The sequence below is a fragment of the Macaca nemestrina genome, chromosome 5 (genome assembly GCF_043159975.1).
Source record: "Macaca nemestrina isolate mMacNem1 chromosome 5, mMacNem.hap1, whole genome shotgun sequence".
NCBI lineage: Eukaryota > Metazoa > Chordata > Mammalia > Primates > Cercopithecidae > Macaca > Macaca nemestrina.
This window is the reverse complement of record NC_092129.1, coordinates 65,564,786-65,583,065: the sequence shown is the minus strand read 5'-3', so window position 1 is coordinate 65,583,065 and position 18,280 is coordinate 65,564,786. Positions and strand designations below refer to the sequence as shown.

Here is an 18,280-nt window from a genome sequence, read left to right as displayed (position 1 = left end):
GGTCACTAAATCCAATTTTTCTTGGACCTCTTTGGGGTCTAAGAGGAAAGGTAAGGGTGCATGTTTTTGAGAATGCGTCAGTAAGGGCTGCTAAATCCAACCTTCCTCGGTCCTTTTTGTGGTCTAGGAGGAAAACTAGTGTTTCTGCTGCTGTGTTGGTGAGCGCAACTATTCCGAACAGCAGGGACCAGGTATTGTTGCAGGTTCTTGGGCAGGGAAACAAGCAAACAATAAAAATGCGGGCAGTTTTTCTTTCAGATGGAAAACACTCAGGCATCAACCAATTCACCCTTGAAATGCATCTTAAGACATTGGGACCAATTTGACCTGCAAACCCTGAAAAATAAGCAGCTTTTTTCTGCACTACGGCCTGGCCCCAATATTCTCTCTCTGATGGGGAAAAATGTCCACCTGAGGGAAGTATAAATTATAATACTATTCTGCAGCTTGACCTTTTCTGCAAGAGGGAAGGCAAATGGAGTGAAATACCTTTTGTCCAAGCTTTCTTTTCATTGAAGGATAATCCACAACTATGCAAAGCTTGCAATTTACATTCCACAGGAGGACCTCTCAGCCTACCTCCGTATCCTAGCCTCCCTACAGCTCCCCTTCCTGTTAATGATAAGCCTCCTTTAATCTCCCCCACCCAGAAGGAAATAAGCAAATAAATCTCCAAGGGACCACTAAACCCCCGGGCTAACGGTTATGTCCCTTCATGCTGTAGGGGGAGTGGAATTTGCCCCAACCCGGGTACATGTCCCCTTCTCCTTCTCTGATTTAAAGCAGATCAAGGTAGACCTGAAGAAGTTTTCAAACAATCCTGATAGGTATATAGATGTCCTACAGGGTCTAGGGAAAACCTTCAACCTCACTTGGAGAGATGTCATGCTATTGTTAGATCAAACCCTGGCCTTTAATGAAAAGAATGTGGCTTTAGCTGCAGCCTGAGAGTTTGAAGATACCTGGTATCTTAGTCACGTAAATGATAGAATGATAGCTGAAGAAAGGGACAAATTGCCTACTGGTCAGCAAGCCATCCCCAGTATGGATCCCCACTGTGACCTTGACTCAGATCATGGGGACTGGAGTCACAAACATCTGTTGACCTGTGTTCTAGAAGGACTAAGGAGAATTAGGAAAAAGTCCATGAATTATTCAATGATGTCCACCATAACTCAGGGAAAGGAAGAAAATCTTTCCGCCTTCCTCGAATGGGCCTTAAGAAAATATACTCCCCTCTCACCCAACTCCCTCGAGGGACAATTGATCCTAAAAGATAAGTTTATTACCCAATCCGCCGCAGATATCACGAGAAAGCTCCAAAAGTGAGCCCTGGGCCCTGAACAAAATCTGGAGGCATTATTAAACCTGGCAACCTTGGTGTTCTATATAAGGACCAAGAGAAACAGGCCAAAAGGAAAGGCAAGATCAGAGAAAGGCCGTAGCCTTAGTCATGGCCCTCAGACAAACAAACATTGGTGGTTCAGAGAGAACAGAAAATGGAGCAGGCCAATCACCTGGTAGGGTTTGTTATCTGTGTGGTTTGCAAGGACACTTTAAGAAAGATTGTCCAGTGAGAAACAAGCTGCCCCCTTGCCCATGTCCGCTATGCCAAAGCAATCACTGGAAGGCACACTGCCCCAGAGAACAAAGATTCTCTGGTCCAGAATCCCCCAACCAGATGACCCAACAATAGGACTGAGGGTGCCCAAGGCAAGCACCAGCTCATGTCATCACCCTCACTGAGCCCCAGGTAAGTTTAACCATTTAGGGCCAGCAAATTGACTTCCTCCTGGATACTGGCGTGGACTTCTCAGTATTAATCTCCTCTCCTGGGTGGCTGTGCTCAAGGTCCATTACCATCCAAGGAATCCCGGGACAGTCTATAACCAGGTATTTCTCCCACCTCTTCAGTTGTAATTGGGAGACTTTGCTCTTTTAACATGCCTTTCTTGTTATGCCTTAAAGTCTCACACCCTTCTTAGGGAGGGACATATTAGCCAGAGCTGGAGCTATTATCTATGTGAATATGGTGAACAAGTTACCCATTTGTTGTCCCCTACTTGAAGAGGGAATCAACTCTGAAGTCTGGGCATTGGAAGGACAATTTGGAAGGGCAAAAAATGTCTGCCCAGTCCAAATCAGGCTAAAAGACCCCACCAATTTTCCTTATCAAATGTAATATCCCTTATGGCCTGAAACTCATAAAGGATTACAGAATATTGTTAGACACTTAAAAGCTCAAGCCTTAGTAAGGAAACGCGGCAGTCCCTGCAACACCCCAATTCTAGGAGTACAAAAAACAAATGGTCATTGGAGACTAGTGCAACATCTTAGACTCATCAATGAGGCAGTAATTCCTCTATATCCAGTTGTACCCAACCCCTATACCCTTTTCTCTGAAATACCAGAGGAAGCAGAATGGCTCACTGTTTTGGACCTCATGGGTGCCTTCTTCTGCATTCCCCTGCACTCTGACTCCCAGTTTCTCTTTGCCTTTGAGGATCCCACAGACCACACGTCCCAACTCACGTGTATGGTCTTGCTCCAAGAATTTAGGGATATCCCTCATCTGTTTGGTCAGGCACTGGCCCAAGATCTAGGCCACTTTTCAAGTCCAGGCTCTTTGGTCCTTCAGTACGTGGATAATTTACTTTTGGCTACCAGTTCGGAAGCCTTATGCCAGCAGGCTACTTGAGATCTCTTGAACTTTCTAGCTAACAAAGAGTACAAGGTGTCTAAATCGAAGTCCCAGCTCTGCCTACAACCAGTCAGATATCTAGGCCTAATCTTAGCCAGAGGAACCAGGGCCCTCAGCAAAGAACAAATACAGCCTATCCTGGCTTGTCCTCACCCTAAGACATTAAAACAGTTGCGGGAGTTCCTTGGGATCACTGGCTTTTGCCGACTATGGATCCCCAGATACAGCGAGATGGCCAGGCTGCTCTATACTCTAATCGAGGAGACCCAGAGGGCAAATACTCATCTAGTAGAATGGGAACCAGAGGCAGAAGCAGCCTTCAAAACCTTAAAGCAAGCCCTAGTACAAGCTCCAGCCTTAAGTCTTTCCACAGGACAAAACTTCTTTTTACATGTCACAGAGAGAGAGGGAATAGCTCTGGGAGTTCTTACTCAGATTCGTGGGACAACTCCACAACAGTGGCATACCTAAGTAAGGAAACTGATACAGTAGCAAAAGGCTAGCCTCACTCTTTATGGGTAGTTGCGACAGTGGCCATCTTAGTATCAGAGGCTATCAAAATAATACAAGGAAAGGATCTCACTGTCTGGACTACTCATGATGTAAATGGCACATTAGGTGCCAAAGGAAATTTATGGCTATCAGAAAACTGCCTGCTTAGATACTGGGTGCTACTCTTTGAAGGATTGGTGCTTCACATACACATGTGTGCAGTCCTCAACCCTGTTACTTTTCTCCCAGAGGATGGTGAACCAATTGAGCATGACTGCCAACAAATTGTAGCCCAGATGTATGCCGCCCAAGAGGATCTCTTAGAAGTCCCCTTAGCTAATCCTGACCTTAACTTACATACTGGTGGAAGTTGATTTGTGGAGAATGGGATATGCCATTGGTTATGCCATAGTTAGTGATGTAACAGCATTTGAAATTAAACTTCTTCCCCCAGGGACCAGCACCCAGTTAGCAGAACTAGTGGTGCTTACCCAAGCCTTAGAACTGAAATAAATGTGTATATAGATATCAAGTATGCTTATCTAATCCTACATGCCCATGCTGCAATATGGAAAGAAAGGGAGTTCCTAACCTCTGGGAGAACCCCCATTAAATACCACAAGGAAATCATGAAGTTATTGCACATAGTGCAAAACCCAAGGAGATGGCAGTCTTACATTGCCAAAGCCATCAAAAAGGTGAAGGAGAAAAGGCAGAAGGAAACCGTCGGGCAGACACTGAGGCCAAAATTGTTTCCAGGTGGAATCTCCCATTAGAAATACCTATGGAAGGACCCTTGGCATGGAACAACCCTCTCCAAGAGATTAAGCCCCAGTATTCCCTGATTAAAACAGAATGGGGACTTTCATGGGGGCATAGTGTTCTCCCCTTGGGGTGGTTAATGACAGAAGAGGAAAAGGTACTCATATCTGAAGCCAGCCAGTGGAAAATACTTAAGGCCCTCCACCAAACCTTTCATATGGGTATTGAGAACACTCATCAAATGACCAAATCCCTATTTACAGGGCCAAATCTCCTCCAGACCATCCAACAAGTAGTCAAAGCCTGTGAGGTGTGCCAAAGGAATAATCCCTTGGTACATCATGAGGCCACTCTGGGGGAAGAAAGAATAGGTCACTATCCCAGGGGGGACTGGCAGTTAGACTTCACCCATATGCCTAAGTCAAGGGGATTTCAATACTTGTTGGTCTGTGCTGATACCTTTATAAATTGGATAGAAGCCTTCCCTGCAAGACAGAGAAGTCTCAGGAAGTGGTTAAAGTCCTAATTCATGAAATAATTCCTAGATTTGGGCTTCCCTAAAGCTTACAAAGTGGCAATCTGGCTTTTAAAGCCACAGTAACTCAGGGTATTTCCAGGGCGCTAGGGATACAACATCACCTTCACTGTGTCTAGAGGCCACAATCCTCAGGGAAGGTTGAGAAGGCAAATTAAACACTCAAGGGGCACTTAAGGAAACTAACACAAGAAACTCATCTCCCATGGCCTACTCTCTTGCCCATGGCCTTGTTGGGAATCCAAAATTCTCCTCACAAAATGGAGCTCAGTCCATATGAAATGCTGTATGGATGACCTTTTCTCACAAATGACCTCTTACTTGATCAGGAAATGGCCAACTTGGTCAAGGATATAACTTCTCTGGCAAAATATCAACAAAACCCTAAAAACCTACCTGAAGGATGTCAAAGAGACAAGGGAACAGAGTTGTTCCAACTGGGAGATCTAGTGTTGGTCAAGTCCCTCTCCTCTACCTCCCCATCCATGGATTCCTTGTGGGAAGGACCATATTTGGTAATCCTCTCTACCCCCACTGCATTTAAGGTGGCAGGAGGGGAATCTTGGATTCACCACACCAGAGTTAAACTTTGGACACCCCCTGACGAACCTGCAGGACCGTCAGTTCAGGAGTCCCAAGATCAGCCAGACCAGCTTTGATACACCTGCAAACTGTTGGAGGACTCGCGTCACCTATTCTGGAAGGAAACGTCACAGACTAAAAAGGCTCCTACAGCTGATCCTGAGGAAAAACCTTTTCCTACTTAAAAAAGATAAATGAAAACCTGTATAATCTTTAACACCTCTCCTTGCCCCTTTAATGGCATTCTTTTACTGTTTCTTCACATTATTAAGCAGTATACTAACCATACTCTATGCAGTAGGACTATATACTGTAGCTTCTGCCAGGACAGAAATCCTAATCACGTCAACCTTTTTTTCTATCCTCCTTCCTTCTGACAGCAATTTACTCCTACCTTTAACTCAGACTGGATAAAATGATCTCATCTTCCAGGGCACTCTCTTTACCTTCCTACTTACTCTTTGCCTGTGTATCCCTCTTGCTTCCTTGGATACCCCACATAGTTGCCCCTCCCCTTCTACTAGCTCCTAATTACCTCTACAAGACTCTCAACTTAGCCCACTCTCTGTTAAACCAGTCCAATCCTTCCCAGCCAAATGACTGTTGGCTTTGTATCTCTCTGTCAGCCACTGCTTACATTGACACTCCCGTTCCCGCAAAAAAAAACCTGCGTCTTTACTAACTTAACCTGCCACCCCAATTATGAAGGAAAAGACCCTTTCCAACTTCTAAATATGCAATCATTAGCTGACTTCCCCATCTCTGATAGGACCAAGAATACCCTAACAGGATGCGCAATCCAGCTTTTACGCTCTTACATTTCTAACCTCACCTACTACATGAGCAATGAAAAGCCCATACACAGCCCTGTGACTACGAATACCATCTTAACTTTCCAAGCCCCTTTATGCATACAACACAACCTGTTATCAGGTCTGCCCATGGGGCATCTACTATCCCATCAGTGTAATTACACCTACAACTTCAAGCTCCAACTGATCATAGTAGTAACTTCCAGCTCACCCAAAGAGCTCCATTCAGATGGCTTGTCCGCTTCTCAGGGCCTCCAAAAATAATCACCTCCTTCCTACTTAACAAACAGTCTGGGTTTTGTAATGGCAAACATACTCCCTGTATGAACATTCACCCCTGGACCCACTGCAGCGGCACCCCCACCACTAATGAATGCCTTCTCATCCCCTCTTTCAATCACTCTCTTGAATAGTTCCTAATAGATACAAAATGGTTTTTTCTCCAATGGGAAAATAGAACACAGAGAGCCACTCAGTTTGCTCCCAACACCCCTTTCCAGTCACTCACCGGAGTTGCCTTGGCAAGTACTCTACAGGTATGGGAAAATGAAAACAACAAACTCACACACCTTTTTAACGTACACAACCAGTTCTGTCTACCAAGCCAAGGCATATTCTTCTTATGTGGAACTTCAACCTATATCTGCCTCCCTACCAACTGGACAGGCACCTGTACCTTAGTCTTCCTAAGTCCCAACATTGACATTGCCCCAGGAAATCAGACCCTATCAGTGCCCCTCAAAGCTCAAGTCTGTCAGTGCAGGGTCATACAACGAATACCCCTACTTATAGGGTTAGGAATGGCCACTGCTTCAGGAACCAGAATAGCCAGTCTATCTACTTCATTATCCTACTACCACACACTCTCAAAGAATTTCTCAGGCAGTTTTCAAGAAATAATGAAATCCATGCTTACTCTACCATCCCAAATAGACTCTTTGGCAGCAGTGACTCTCCAAAACCGCCGAGGCCTAGACCTCCTGGCTGCTGAGAAAAGAGGACTTTGCACCTTCTTAGGGGAGGAGTGTTGCTTTTACACTAACCAGTCAGGGATAGTATGAAACGCTGCCTGGCATTTACAGGAAAAGGCTTCTGAAATCAGACAACATCTTTCAAACTCTTATACCAGCTTCTGGAGTTGGGCGACATGGCTTCTCCCCTTTCTAGTTCCTGGGACAGCCATCTTGCTATTACTCACCTTCAGGCCCTGTATTTTTAACCTCCTTGTCAAATTTGTTTCCTCCAGGATCAAGGCCATCAAACTACAGATGGTTTTACAAATGGAGCCCCAAATAAGCTCAACTCACAACTTCTACTGAGGACCCCTAGACCTTTGACTGGCCTAGAGAGCTCCCCTCTGGAGGACACTACAACTGCAGGGCCCCTTCTTTGTCCTCATACAGCAGGAAATAGCTAGAGCAGTCATCACCCAATTCACAAAAGCAGGTGGGGTGTCCTGTTTAGAGGGGGGATTGAGAGGTGAAGCCAGCTGGACTTCCTAGGTCAAATGGGGAGTTGGAGAGCTTTTCTGTCATAGAAGAGTATTGTAAAATGCACCAATCGGCACACTGTAAAAACGTAGTAATCAGTGCTCTGTAGCTAGCAAGAGGATTGTAAAATGCACCAATCAGTGCTTTGTAAAATGCCCCAATCAGCACTCTGTAGAATGCACCAATCAGCACTCTGTAAAATGCACCAATCATCAGGAGTCTAAAAGTAGCCAATTGCAGGGAGGATTGAAAAAAGGGCACTCTGACAGGGCAGAAAGCGAACATGGGAGGGGACAAATAAGGGAATAAAAGTTGGCCACCCCAGCCAGCAGCAGCAACCCACTTGGGTTCCCTTCCACGCTGGGGAAGCTTTGTTCTTTTGCTCTTCACAATAAACCTTGCTACCACTCACTCTTTGGGTCCATGACATCTTTAAGAGCTGTAACACTCACTGAGAAGGTCCGTGGCTTCATTCTTGAAGTCAGGGAGACCACGAACCCACTGGAAGGAACCAACTCTGGACACAGTGGCATGCAAACATTAAAATGATAATAAATGTTTTCAAGTGTTTGAGAAATGTCTTGCAGACATTTTGTGCTTGGAGATAGGCTGCTTGGTCTAGGTCCTCCTTTCCTGCTGACTTTTATCTTTCCTCTCTGTTCTTATTTCTCCTCTCTATGCAAAAGTATACCTGTTCACAACTACGTAGACTTTATTGCACATGTCCAAAGACTCTGATGGCCAAAGGTGTGAATAAATTAGGAGCAGATGAGCTGAAACTGGGGTATGAACTTCCATGCCTTACAATACTGGTCTGGGACTCTGGGTAAAAAAAAAAGTCCATGCTGTGACTGCCCCTGGGCTGGTGCAAACTGATGAATCATGATTACAGTCAATTTTCTTAATTTAAAAATTATCTTATTAGTTTCAGAGCACAGTGTAGACTGCGTGAGTGGAGGTTGGTGCAGCCTTGGAGAAAATATTGATGAAAGAAATTGAAAGTGACATAAATAAATAGAAAAACATCCTGTGTTCATAGACTGGAAGAATTAATGTTAAAATGTTCATACCAGTCAATGCATTCCACATATTCAATGCAATCCCTACCAAAATTCTAATGTCGTTCTCCAGAGAAGTAGACAAAAATATTCCTAAAATTTGTATGGAACCCCCAAAGGCCCCATATAGTCAAAGCCATCTGGACCAAAAATAACAAAGAGGGAGGCATCACCAGACTTCAAAATACATTACAACGCTATACTAATCAAAACAACATGGTGCTGGCATAAAAACAGACACATCAACAGATGGAATAGAGGCTGAGTGTGGTGGCTCACGCCTGTCATCCTAGCACTTTGGAAGGCCAAGGTGGGAGGATAGCTTGAGCCCAGGATGTTGAGGCTGCAGTGAGCTGTTACTGTGCCACTGAACTCCAGTTTGGGGGACTGAGCAAGGCCCTGTCTCAAAATAAAAACTAAACTGAAAACAAATGGAACAGAACACACAATGGGAAATGGAGATCTCTTCAACAAATGGTGTTTGGAAAACCTGATATTCACATGCAAAAGAAGTAAAATGGACCTTTATGCAAGAATCAACTCAGGCCAGGGTGGCTCATGCCTGTAAACCCAGAACTTTAGGAGGCTGAGGCTGGAGAATTCCTTGAGCCCAGGAATTTGAGACTAGCCTGGGCAACATAGTGAGACCTCATCTCTATAAAAAATAAAATATTCACCAGAAATAGTGGCATGTGCTTATAGTCTCAGCTACTCAGGAGGCTGAGGTGGGCAGATCAATTGAGCCTGGGAGGTTGAGGCTGCAGTGAGCCGTGATTGAGCCACTGTACTCCAACCTCTCTAAAAATAAAACAAAAACCAAAAAAGATCAATTCAAAATAGATTAAAAACTTAAACATAAGTCCAGAAACTATAGAACTACTAGAAGAAAAACAGGAGAAACAATCCATGATATTAGTGTGGGAAATATTTTCTTTGAATATGATCCTAAGAACACAGAAACAAAAGTAAAAATAGACAAGTGGGGCTGTACCAAACTAAAAACCTTTGCTGTACAAACGAAACAATGAAAAGTGATGAGTCAACCCATGGGTTGAGTTAAAATATTCAGAAATCATGCATTGGATAAGAGGCTAATATTCAATATATACAAGGAACTTAAGCTACTCAATAATAAGAAAGCAAATAACTAGATTAAAAAATGGGTAAAGAACCTGAATAGATATTACTCAAAAGAAGAGATACAAATGACCAACACATATATAAAAAGATGATCAACATCTCCAGTCATCAGAAAAATGCACATTAAAACCACAATGAGATACTACCTCATACCTGTTACATTGGCTGTTATAAAAAAGATGAGAGATAACAAGCATTGGTGAGAGTGTGGATAAAAGGGAACTCAGGTACACTTTGGTGGTACTGGGAATAATTACAAGCCATTTGAAAAACCAGTATGGAGATTATTTGAAAAACTAAAAGTAGAATTACCACATGATCCAGCAATCCTGCTTGTGGGTATATATCCAAAGGAATTAATACAAGTATGTGAAAGAGGTGTCTGTACTTGTATGTGCATTACATTATTCACAACAGCCAACATAGGGAAATGACCAAAGTACCCATCAATAGATGAATGGATTTTTCAAAATGTGGTGTGTAGACACAATGGAATACTATTTAGTCTTTAACAAACAGAAAATTCTGTCATTTGCAACATTATGGACAAACCTGGAGGACAAGATGCTAAGTAAAAAAGCCAGCCTCAGAGAGACAAATACGGCATGGTCTCATTTATATGTGGAATCTAAAATGTTGAACATACAGATATTAGGATGGTGGTTACCAGAGGCTGGGGGGTCATAGTGTAGTGGACAAGGAAAGGGAAAATGTTTGTCAAAGGGTACAGTTAGTTTCAGTTAGCTAGCAGGAATAGGTTCTGGTGTTCTATTGCACAGCTTGGTGAACACAGCTAACAGTGTATTGGATGTTTCAAAATAGCTAACAGAGTGGATATTAAATGATCTCACCACAAGGAATTAATAAGTATTTTAGGTAATGAATACATTTATTAGCTTGATTTGATCATTCCATAACCTATACATGTATCAAAACATCCCATTGTACCCCATAAATATATATAATTATTTGCTAATTAAAAATAAAATTTCAAAAAGGATTACTTTGTTAGCACATAAGTAAGCAATTTGATATCAGAATTTAAGTTGCATTGGTTTAGCTACATTTTTCTATTTTATAGATGTTTAAATTAACTAAGGATGGGGAAAAGTTTGTGTTCAGTTAGAGATCACAATAGATGGAGACCAAAGAGCTGGGTTTAAATCCAAGTTCTACCCAAACTGCATCAGTTTCCTGCTCTCGGGTGAGTCATTTTTCCAATCCTGTCATTTTAGAAGTGGAGAGAGCAATATATGCTTTCTCTAATTTACGTAATCTCAAGTGAGATAAGAGATGGAAAGATTACTCTACAAATTAAATATTAATATTAAATGGAATGTGTTCTAATAAGTTTTACTGCTACCATCATGTGAGCTATCACCTATCGAATGGGCATATACTTTCAATATATTGCTTAAAAAATATCAGAATCTCCTGTTAGTATAGTAAAAGATTCCTTTGAATTTTGGAATTTTCCTCTTAGTATGGAAATCACTTAAGGACATGCTTTAGCTTTAAACACTTCTTAATTTTAAAATTCTCAGAATGGTTTAGCAATTTTGAGAAAAGAACCATTGTTGGCTTTTCTGAGAATACTTCTTATTAAGACTTCCTTCTTTGCTGCCTGGGTTCAAAACACGTAGAAAAATAGAAAGTAAGATTATACTATTGATCCAGGTTTAACCGGAGGATGTGGCTTGATGTGAGAGACAAATGGGCCATGATCACCTGAAGCTGACTGACTGTTCCAGCACAGTCTAGGTAGTGCTCACACCTGAAGGAAGAGCCTCATTTATTCTCTCCAAATGCATTAACAGGACATTTTGTTCCCTTTAAGACAGGAGGAGTTGAGGAGTTGCTTAGGAATTCATGGAAACTAGGAGTGTGGAAAGGCATTTTCCTTTGATCAGGGATTTAGTTCAGTTTAGTGAACAGATATGAATCCACATAGAAATGAATCAAGTCAGGGTGACTTGTGCACCACTGAAAATTGCTCATTTTCAACATTTAAAAAACTACATTCTTAAAATTTGTTATTAAAGGTAAAAAGGAAATCTATCATGTAGCATGCTACAGATAACACAAAAAAATCTGTGTTTAATGACAAGTGTATGTGTAAATGTTGGCATTTTATTTTTAGCATTTGTAGACACAGAAAGCCTATACACAGAAAAAAATATACCTGCAAATTTGTGTGTGTCGGGGGGCTTTTGCCAGCTTTTATCTTTTGGTTAATATTTTGTAATCAGGTCCTTGAGCAAATTCCCAACTGTTAAGTAAAATGAAAATCTACAAATTGAAAAGATATCTTTTCTACTTTTATAGCCCTAGCCATCACTTATGTTTAAGTTAAAATCCTTTCCACAATTTTTATTTGAAAATACATGTTTATCTTACCAATGACAGCAATACTTACTAAAGTTTTCCTTCCGTGTGCTCTGCTCGCGCTCTTCCTTCCCCGGTGAAGATGCTCCTCCACTTTCGCTACTCGTGGATTTTGCCACATCCCTCAAGCTCTTGGTCAATTGCCACTTCTTCCACGCCACACTCCCTGATCCTGTTTGTGTCATCTCCTTGCTCTCTGAGCCTGCAGAATTCTTTGAGTTTGGCTCTTTTACACCACTTGCAGCTGTTTCTACTACAACAAGACATGTGCATTACTGAAAAAGCTTGCATTCCATGAAATCACATGCAAAGAGTAACAGGGCTTGATGATGGGAGCACAGATTTAGAGCAGATGACTCAAAAGCTCTATAACTTCTAACCAGAGCACTAGCAAAACTGTCACCCTAGAAGACTGACCCAGGCAGAAAGTGTGTCTGGAAACTGCCTCCATGTATTAAAATGTCATATAATAGAGGCTTTTAGAAGTTGAGACAACATAAACGGAAATGGGATATTTGAATTATTGGGGCTGCTGTGAAGGTGGGCCCTGCAGGAAGTACAACTAGCCCTATGCTCACAATGGTTCATAATGGATAGACCTTTATTTAAAATTGTCTTAAAATAGAGCTGAACAGAGCTCTTTCTTGTGACGTCGTAAAGCTAGGAAATTTTTTCTTGATACTCTGAGTCTATTCAGTGTTACAGATCCCTAGCCTAGGAAAAACTATGTAAAACCTACCACAATTTCCACATTATATATAGACATTGTTTTCCTATTTATCAGTTGTGGGTGACCAAATTCATGTTATGTTTTGCATTGAATGAAAGGTGGTGATAGGAAAGTACTTAAGGGCATGAAGAAATGTTGAAATAAAAGGCAGATATGCAGTAGTCAAAGGTCGATTTCTTAAAAATATTATTAAAGTTGATGTATCCCTAGAGCAAGACTTGAGGAGATTGAGGAGGGAAAAAAAAGAGGTAAAAAGGAAACTTATTCCAGTAAGTTGAACTTACATAACATCGACAAATTTCTTATAAAATGTAGCTTACTATTCCAGGCACAGTAAGACATAAAATAACTAAATAGTGAGACATACAGGGTACATTTGAGTCTAAATTGAAATTCAAGAATAGGCAAAATTATTTAATGGTGATGGGGGTCAAACTAGTTGTTACCTTGAGGGAGGAAATGACTTGGAAACAAATGAGCAGGACTTTCAGTATGTGGTAAGTCTAATCTTGATCTAAACAGTGGCTACTGAGTATTCACATGCAAAAATTAATCAAGCCGTACAGTTACAATTGGTGGCTTTTATTGTATGTGTGTTCTATGACAGGGTCAGGCTCTCTGAGCCCTGTTCTCAAGTAGGCCTTGTCCTTGGCCTGGTGACCCCAGTTTTAGCAAAAAATCCTGCTAAGTCAGTTTATCCAGAATGCTTCCACCCTTGATACCTAATCAAGTTCCTCTTTCCTGACCCTTGACGTCTAACCAAGTTCCTCTTAGTAATTTACCAACTACTCCCTCACCTGTACCGTTGGTTTTAAATCCCCACTTGTTCCTGTTGTATCTACAGTTAAATTCAGCCTTTCTCCCCTACTTCAGTAGTCTGGAATAAAGTCTTTTGGTCATTTTTAATGTATTCAGTGTAATATTTTATACACATACATTAAAACAAAATTTAAAAAAGTAATAAATCTATAGCCTAAAGGACAAGAACTGAATCCTATTCACCTTTGTTTTCCTAGCATTACATTAGACTCTAGTAGAGGAGTGAGTACTTGAGGAGTTAGAAATATTTCAAATCCCAACTTCATCACTTTTGAGATGGATGACTTAGGAAGGATAAGGTAGCTCTCTGAGCTTTGGTCTCTTTATCTCTAAGATGACAAGAGTAAGTAATACATACCTCATAGTTGCTATAGGTTAAAGTGAGCTAATATATGTAAAATGCTTTGCCTATCCCAGGATAACAGAATTAGGATGATATTTGCTATTCACACTGTTCATATGAAAAGTTAATAGGTACTATTTTTATAACAATTATTGAATTACATTCCTGAATATACACAAATGGAAAAGTATGATTTGGGATGTGAATGCCTTCTGCCTCCATGGACACCTCAGTGTGGCGATAATGCAATCGGTCAAGTGGCTGTGAGAAGACATTGGTATTATGAAGGGCCTGTCTGCAGGCCAATTCTGTCTCTGGCTCTGAACTTAGAATATTACTGATGGTCTCTGGTGCCTGTGTGCTTATTGATAAATTGGAATAATATTATAATATATGCTTAAATGGGTTGATGTATGACTTCTTTTTATTATTGTTTTTTATTATTATTATTAGAAAGGTGCCAGATTTATAGTAATAAACCTACCTTCAAGTTTTATACTGCTACTTTCTAAATAGGTTGCATCATTCTTTCTGGTTTTATCATTTGTTAAGTGGAGAAAATCACATCTCCTTGCACAGTGTGTGTGATGGGAGAGATGTAGGACTTAAATGGGAAAATGTGTGAAAGTGATTTGAAAATTGAAGCACTGTTCATATAGTTATCTGAAATTGTGCAACTTTTTATGATCCTCAAGGAATGAGGTTCTGAAATGTCTCCTTTTTACCAAGCACAACCCACTGATAATTTTTTAAGAAGTGTCAGTCACAGCACTGTGCTCTGAGGCAGCTGGGGCAGGATCCACTGACCTTCTTCCTTTGGTTTAGTTTGGCTTTCAGATATAGGTGGACTCTCAGCATCAGATGTTTTCTTAATGAACCCGCTAAGGTAATGCAGACGAGCCTGAGAAGCCTAAAGAACAAACATGAGCAGCTTTTTAAAAGCTCTTCAAAAGCAACAACCAGTACAGGTAATACATATTAATGGTATTCAATCAAAAACGAAACAGGAAAATGTGAATTAAATAGGGCATTCTAAATGAAGCAGGCCAGCTCTTCTTCATTATCAGATAAACTCAAATTCTGAATCATCCATGATTTTGACAGTTATTTTTGAGAATAGATGAAGAAGCAGCCCTAAAAAGAATACGTTTCTGGGCGTACTATCTTAGATGCAGCGGTTCCTGAATCTTTTTCATCTGCCCCAATAACCCTGAATTGTGACACCAAGCCCTTACATGGTAAGTGTCACTGTGGCAATCACTTTTACAGGAGATAGATCAGAGACTAGGTGTGTATATTCCACAAGGGGGCAGCGCATGGTTTTTAATCCATCTAAGGCTGTGCAAAGTGTAGTAAATCACATATTAAACATTTGAATGCTTTCTTACTTGGGGGTGTTAAGAGCAGACATGCAGATAGCCAGGGCTGTGTGAAAGAATGAGGTAACCCATAGTGTGGGCCTATAATTGGTACCACAATGTGCTTTGCTTTTGCAAGTCCTTTGGGTAATCAGGGGGGTAACATTTTACAATGTGGTTATTCAATATGTGTCTGATAAAATTTCAGATACCATTACTAAAGGACAGGCTACATGGTTTTTATCAGCATGACTATTTTTTTCAGAGCATGCCTAAGGAAGAAAAGTAAAAGATGACAGCTTTTCGAAGTCAGATGACCTTGATTGCTCTTCCTGGCTCAGCTGTCTCCCATGCCTGTTTCATGGCTCGGATTTCATCTGCCCGTTCTGTATCCTTTTTCACTTCAAATAATTCTGATTCACTGTGTTCAGTGACCAACCTCAAAATCCAGTAGGGCTTATTTGGGTCTTCTTGTTGAGGGTGAACAGTGGATATCTGATAAAATAAAATAAAAACCTGTGGGTTGCATGCTTTCCTCCTTTCAAGAGGGTCTATATTTTACCTTATGATACATAATTTCACTATTAGGTATTTACTGGAGATAAATGAAAACATACATTCACAAAAGACTTGTACAAAAATGTTCATTGCAGTCTTATCCATAATACACACAAAAAGCCAACATATATGTCTATCAATCAAGGAATGGATAAACAAATTGTAATATAGTCATATAATTGGGTTCTGCTTAATATTAAAAAGTAATAAACTACTGATATACACCACAGACAGATATTATACTTTGATAAAGAAGTTAAGCACAAAAGGGTACATCATCTTGTATGTCATTTGTATAAAATTCCAGAGCAATTTAGGCAAGACTAATCTATGGTGACTGAAAGATCAGGTGTTACCAAGAGATGAGGTGTGAGAATTAGAAAATGGAATGCAAAGAAGTTTGAGATAATTCCCGAGCTTATGGAAATAATCTATAATTTATATCTTGATAGGGGCATGGATTACATGGTGAATACATTGATCAAAACTCACTGAATGTTACAACTGTGATTAGTGCATTTCATGTATGCAAATTTTACTTAAAAGCTGTACACATTAAATTATAAATTGTAACTGTGTTCACTCATAGCATCTCTTCACAAAAATGAGAGCAGGATAGCTGATCATTTCCAGGTCTGTATATACTTGCTATATATTCGTTATGAAAATTAACAACATTTTAATGTCTCATGGGATCACCTGCATGGAATGGACCTTAGGCTGGGAACAGAGGCTTGAAACTAATGTGGTTACATAGAACTTTACATAAGGTTGAGACTATGTCAATTATCACTGATAAATAATGCAGTTGGGAAGAGTGGATTGATATAACCACTGAATACAGTTTCCACCTGCAGTTTGATTTCAGTGTTACCAAAATGACCTTGTTTTCTACAATATTTCCCTAATATTCTGGTGAGAACTGACTTTCACAATCGGAAATTATTTTATTTCCTCCTTTTAACACAGGGTACATTAGCTTTTATTATTTTTTAAATTTCTTAATAGATAAATTTATCAGAGACTTTTCTGGGATCAAGATTTGATTAGGAAAGGGAGCACTGTGAAGGTACTAAGGGAGGTCGTCTTATAGGAATCTATGGATTGGGTTAATCTTATCTACTTCAGGGTAGACTTCAGCTAAGAAATAAAATCTTTGAAATCTTTAGGAACCATTCCTGGAGTCTGAAACAACAAGTCATCATCTCTTCTTATTTGCTAATTTTCTTTTATTGTCTATTTTCCTAATGGTATTGACATCTTACTTAGCTAGTCCTGCTGAAACCTGAGAGATATACTTTATTCCTTCTTGTTCTTTAACACCCACTTTGGATTAATAACTGCACACCACTTTCTGTTTTCTAGATAGTTCTTGATCTGTCCCATCTTTCCTTTCTTTTTTCCTGTTCCTGACACACTTTGCACTCTTTTGCTTAGATTACTGAAGTATTTTCTTGAATTCTTCCTCTGCAGTCTTTTCTCCTTTAAGTCCACACCCTTAAAAGCCACGAGGGTATCTGAAATGTAAATCTGATCATGTTAATGTGTTTCTTAAGTACCTCAAGATACAGTCCTTCTTAACCTAGGCATAAATGGTGGGAAGATTTTGTACTCCTAAGTATTTTGTTTAGAGTGCACTGTTTTTAGATAACTTGAAAATCTTCAGGCCTGTGCTTGCACTCCTCAAGTTTGCCATCCACATCCTCTTCCTTACTCCTAATCATTGGAATTTTCTAACTGGCCCTGAAGGAGTTTAGAATCATAACCTCTGGACTGTAAAGAAAGTCCCAGCCTTCCAATGAAGCTTTAATGCCCTTTTCCAGCTGACCTTTACTGACCCTTACTGACCCCTCCAGCCTTATCTCTCATACTTCAATGCTTCAAAAAACCAGATTGAGTTTTCGTCTCATCATGTCTTTACTTATTAACTCGGTTCAGAACTCAGTTCCTTCTGGAAGGGGGCTGTATTAGAACCTATCCTTTCTACGACTGCACATACAACATTCAACATTATAATTCTCAGTTTACCTTCAGTCTCCTCCATTATTAGACTGTGAATTCTTTTAGGGTTGGTACTGAATCATATTTATCTTAGAAATCCAAGTGCCATGAAGGCTGTTCTACATACTAAAGTGATGGTTTTTGATACTGAACTAGAAAAGGGAGCTTGGGGAAGGTGTCCAAGGAATGTCCTCAAGGTATCTAGATGGTTTCTGGAATCAGGGAGAAAGGATGTTTCACATTTTTGTCCTCAGATGAGATAGGCAAATAAGAATCCAATGAACCTAAAATCATTAAGTAACTCAAATAAAAAAAAAAAATTCCACACCCACCTGAGGCTCAAAGCGAGGTGCTTGTTTTTCTTTGGCTGTCTTTTCTTTCTCAGAAGACTTTTCTTTGCCTTTCCTTGTTATTTTGGAAGTTACTGAAGATTTTTGTCCCTCACTAATAGTGTGGGAGTCTGGGCTTCCTAAGGTAATTAACTCCTCATGTCTTTCACCATAAGCTAGAGAGA

The 18,280-nt window shown here is 40.4% G+C and overlaps 1 protein-coding gene and 1 long non-coding RNA gene across 6 annotated transcripts in view; one reads left to right on the top strand and one right to left on the bottom strand.

Moving 5' to 3' along the window:
- The window catches only part of LOC105488986 (androglobin), a 234,652-nt gene that overhangs the window by 15,800 nt on the left and 200,572 nt on the right, over positions 1-18,280 (bottom strand). For 3 of the 4 annotated variants that reach the window (XM_011753533.3, XM_011753535.3, XM_071096568.1), the window contains 4 exons: positions 18,099-18,271; positions 15,526-15,702; positions 14,657-14,759; positions 11,989-12,210 (listed from right to left, as the gene is read on the bottom strand). In XM_011753533.3, the coding sequence (XP_011751835.2) occupies positions 11,989-12,210; positions 14,657-14,759; positions 15,526-15,702; positions 18,099-18,271 (675 nt within the window). The remainder of the gene's footprint in view (positions 1-11,988; positions 12,211-14,656; positions 14,760-15,525; positions 15,703-18,098; positions 18,272-18,280) is intronic. The other variant, XM_011753534.3, reaches the window with a different exon arrangement.
- On the top strand, positions 1,757-15,607 carry LOC105488983 (uncharacterized). Of its 2 annotated transcripts, XR_011623429.1 has the most exons (5): positions 1,757-1,893; positions 7,131-7,330; positions 10,654-10,776; positions 14,675-14,817; positions 15,473-15,607. It is a non-coding gene; the product is annotated as an uncharacterized lncRNA (long non-coding RNA). The 2 variants fall into 2 exon arrangements; XR_011623430.1 differs by lacking the exon at positions 7,131-7,330 and having other exon boundaries at positions 1,758-1,893.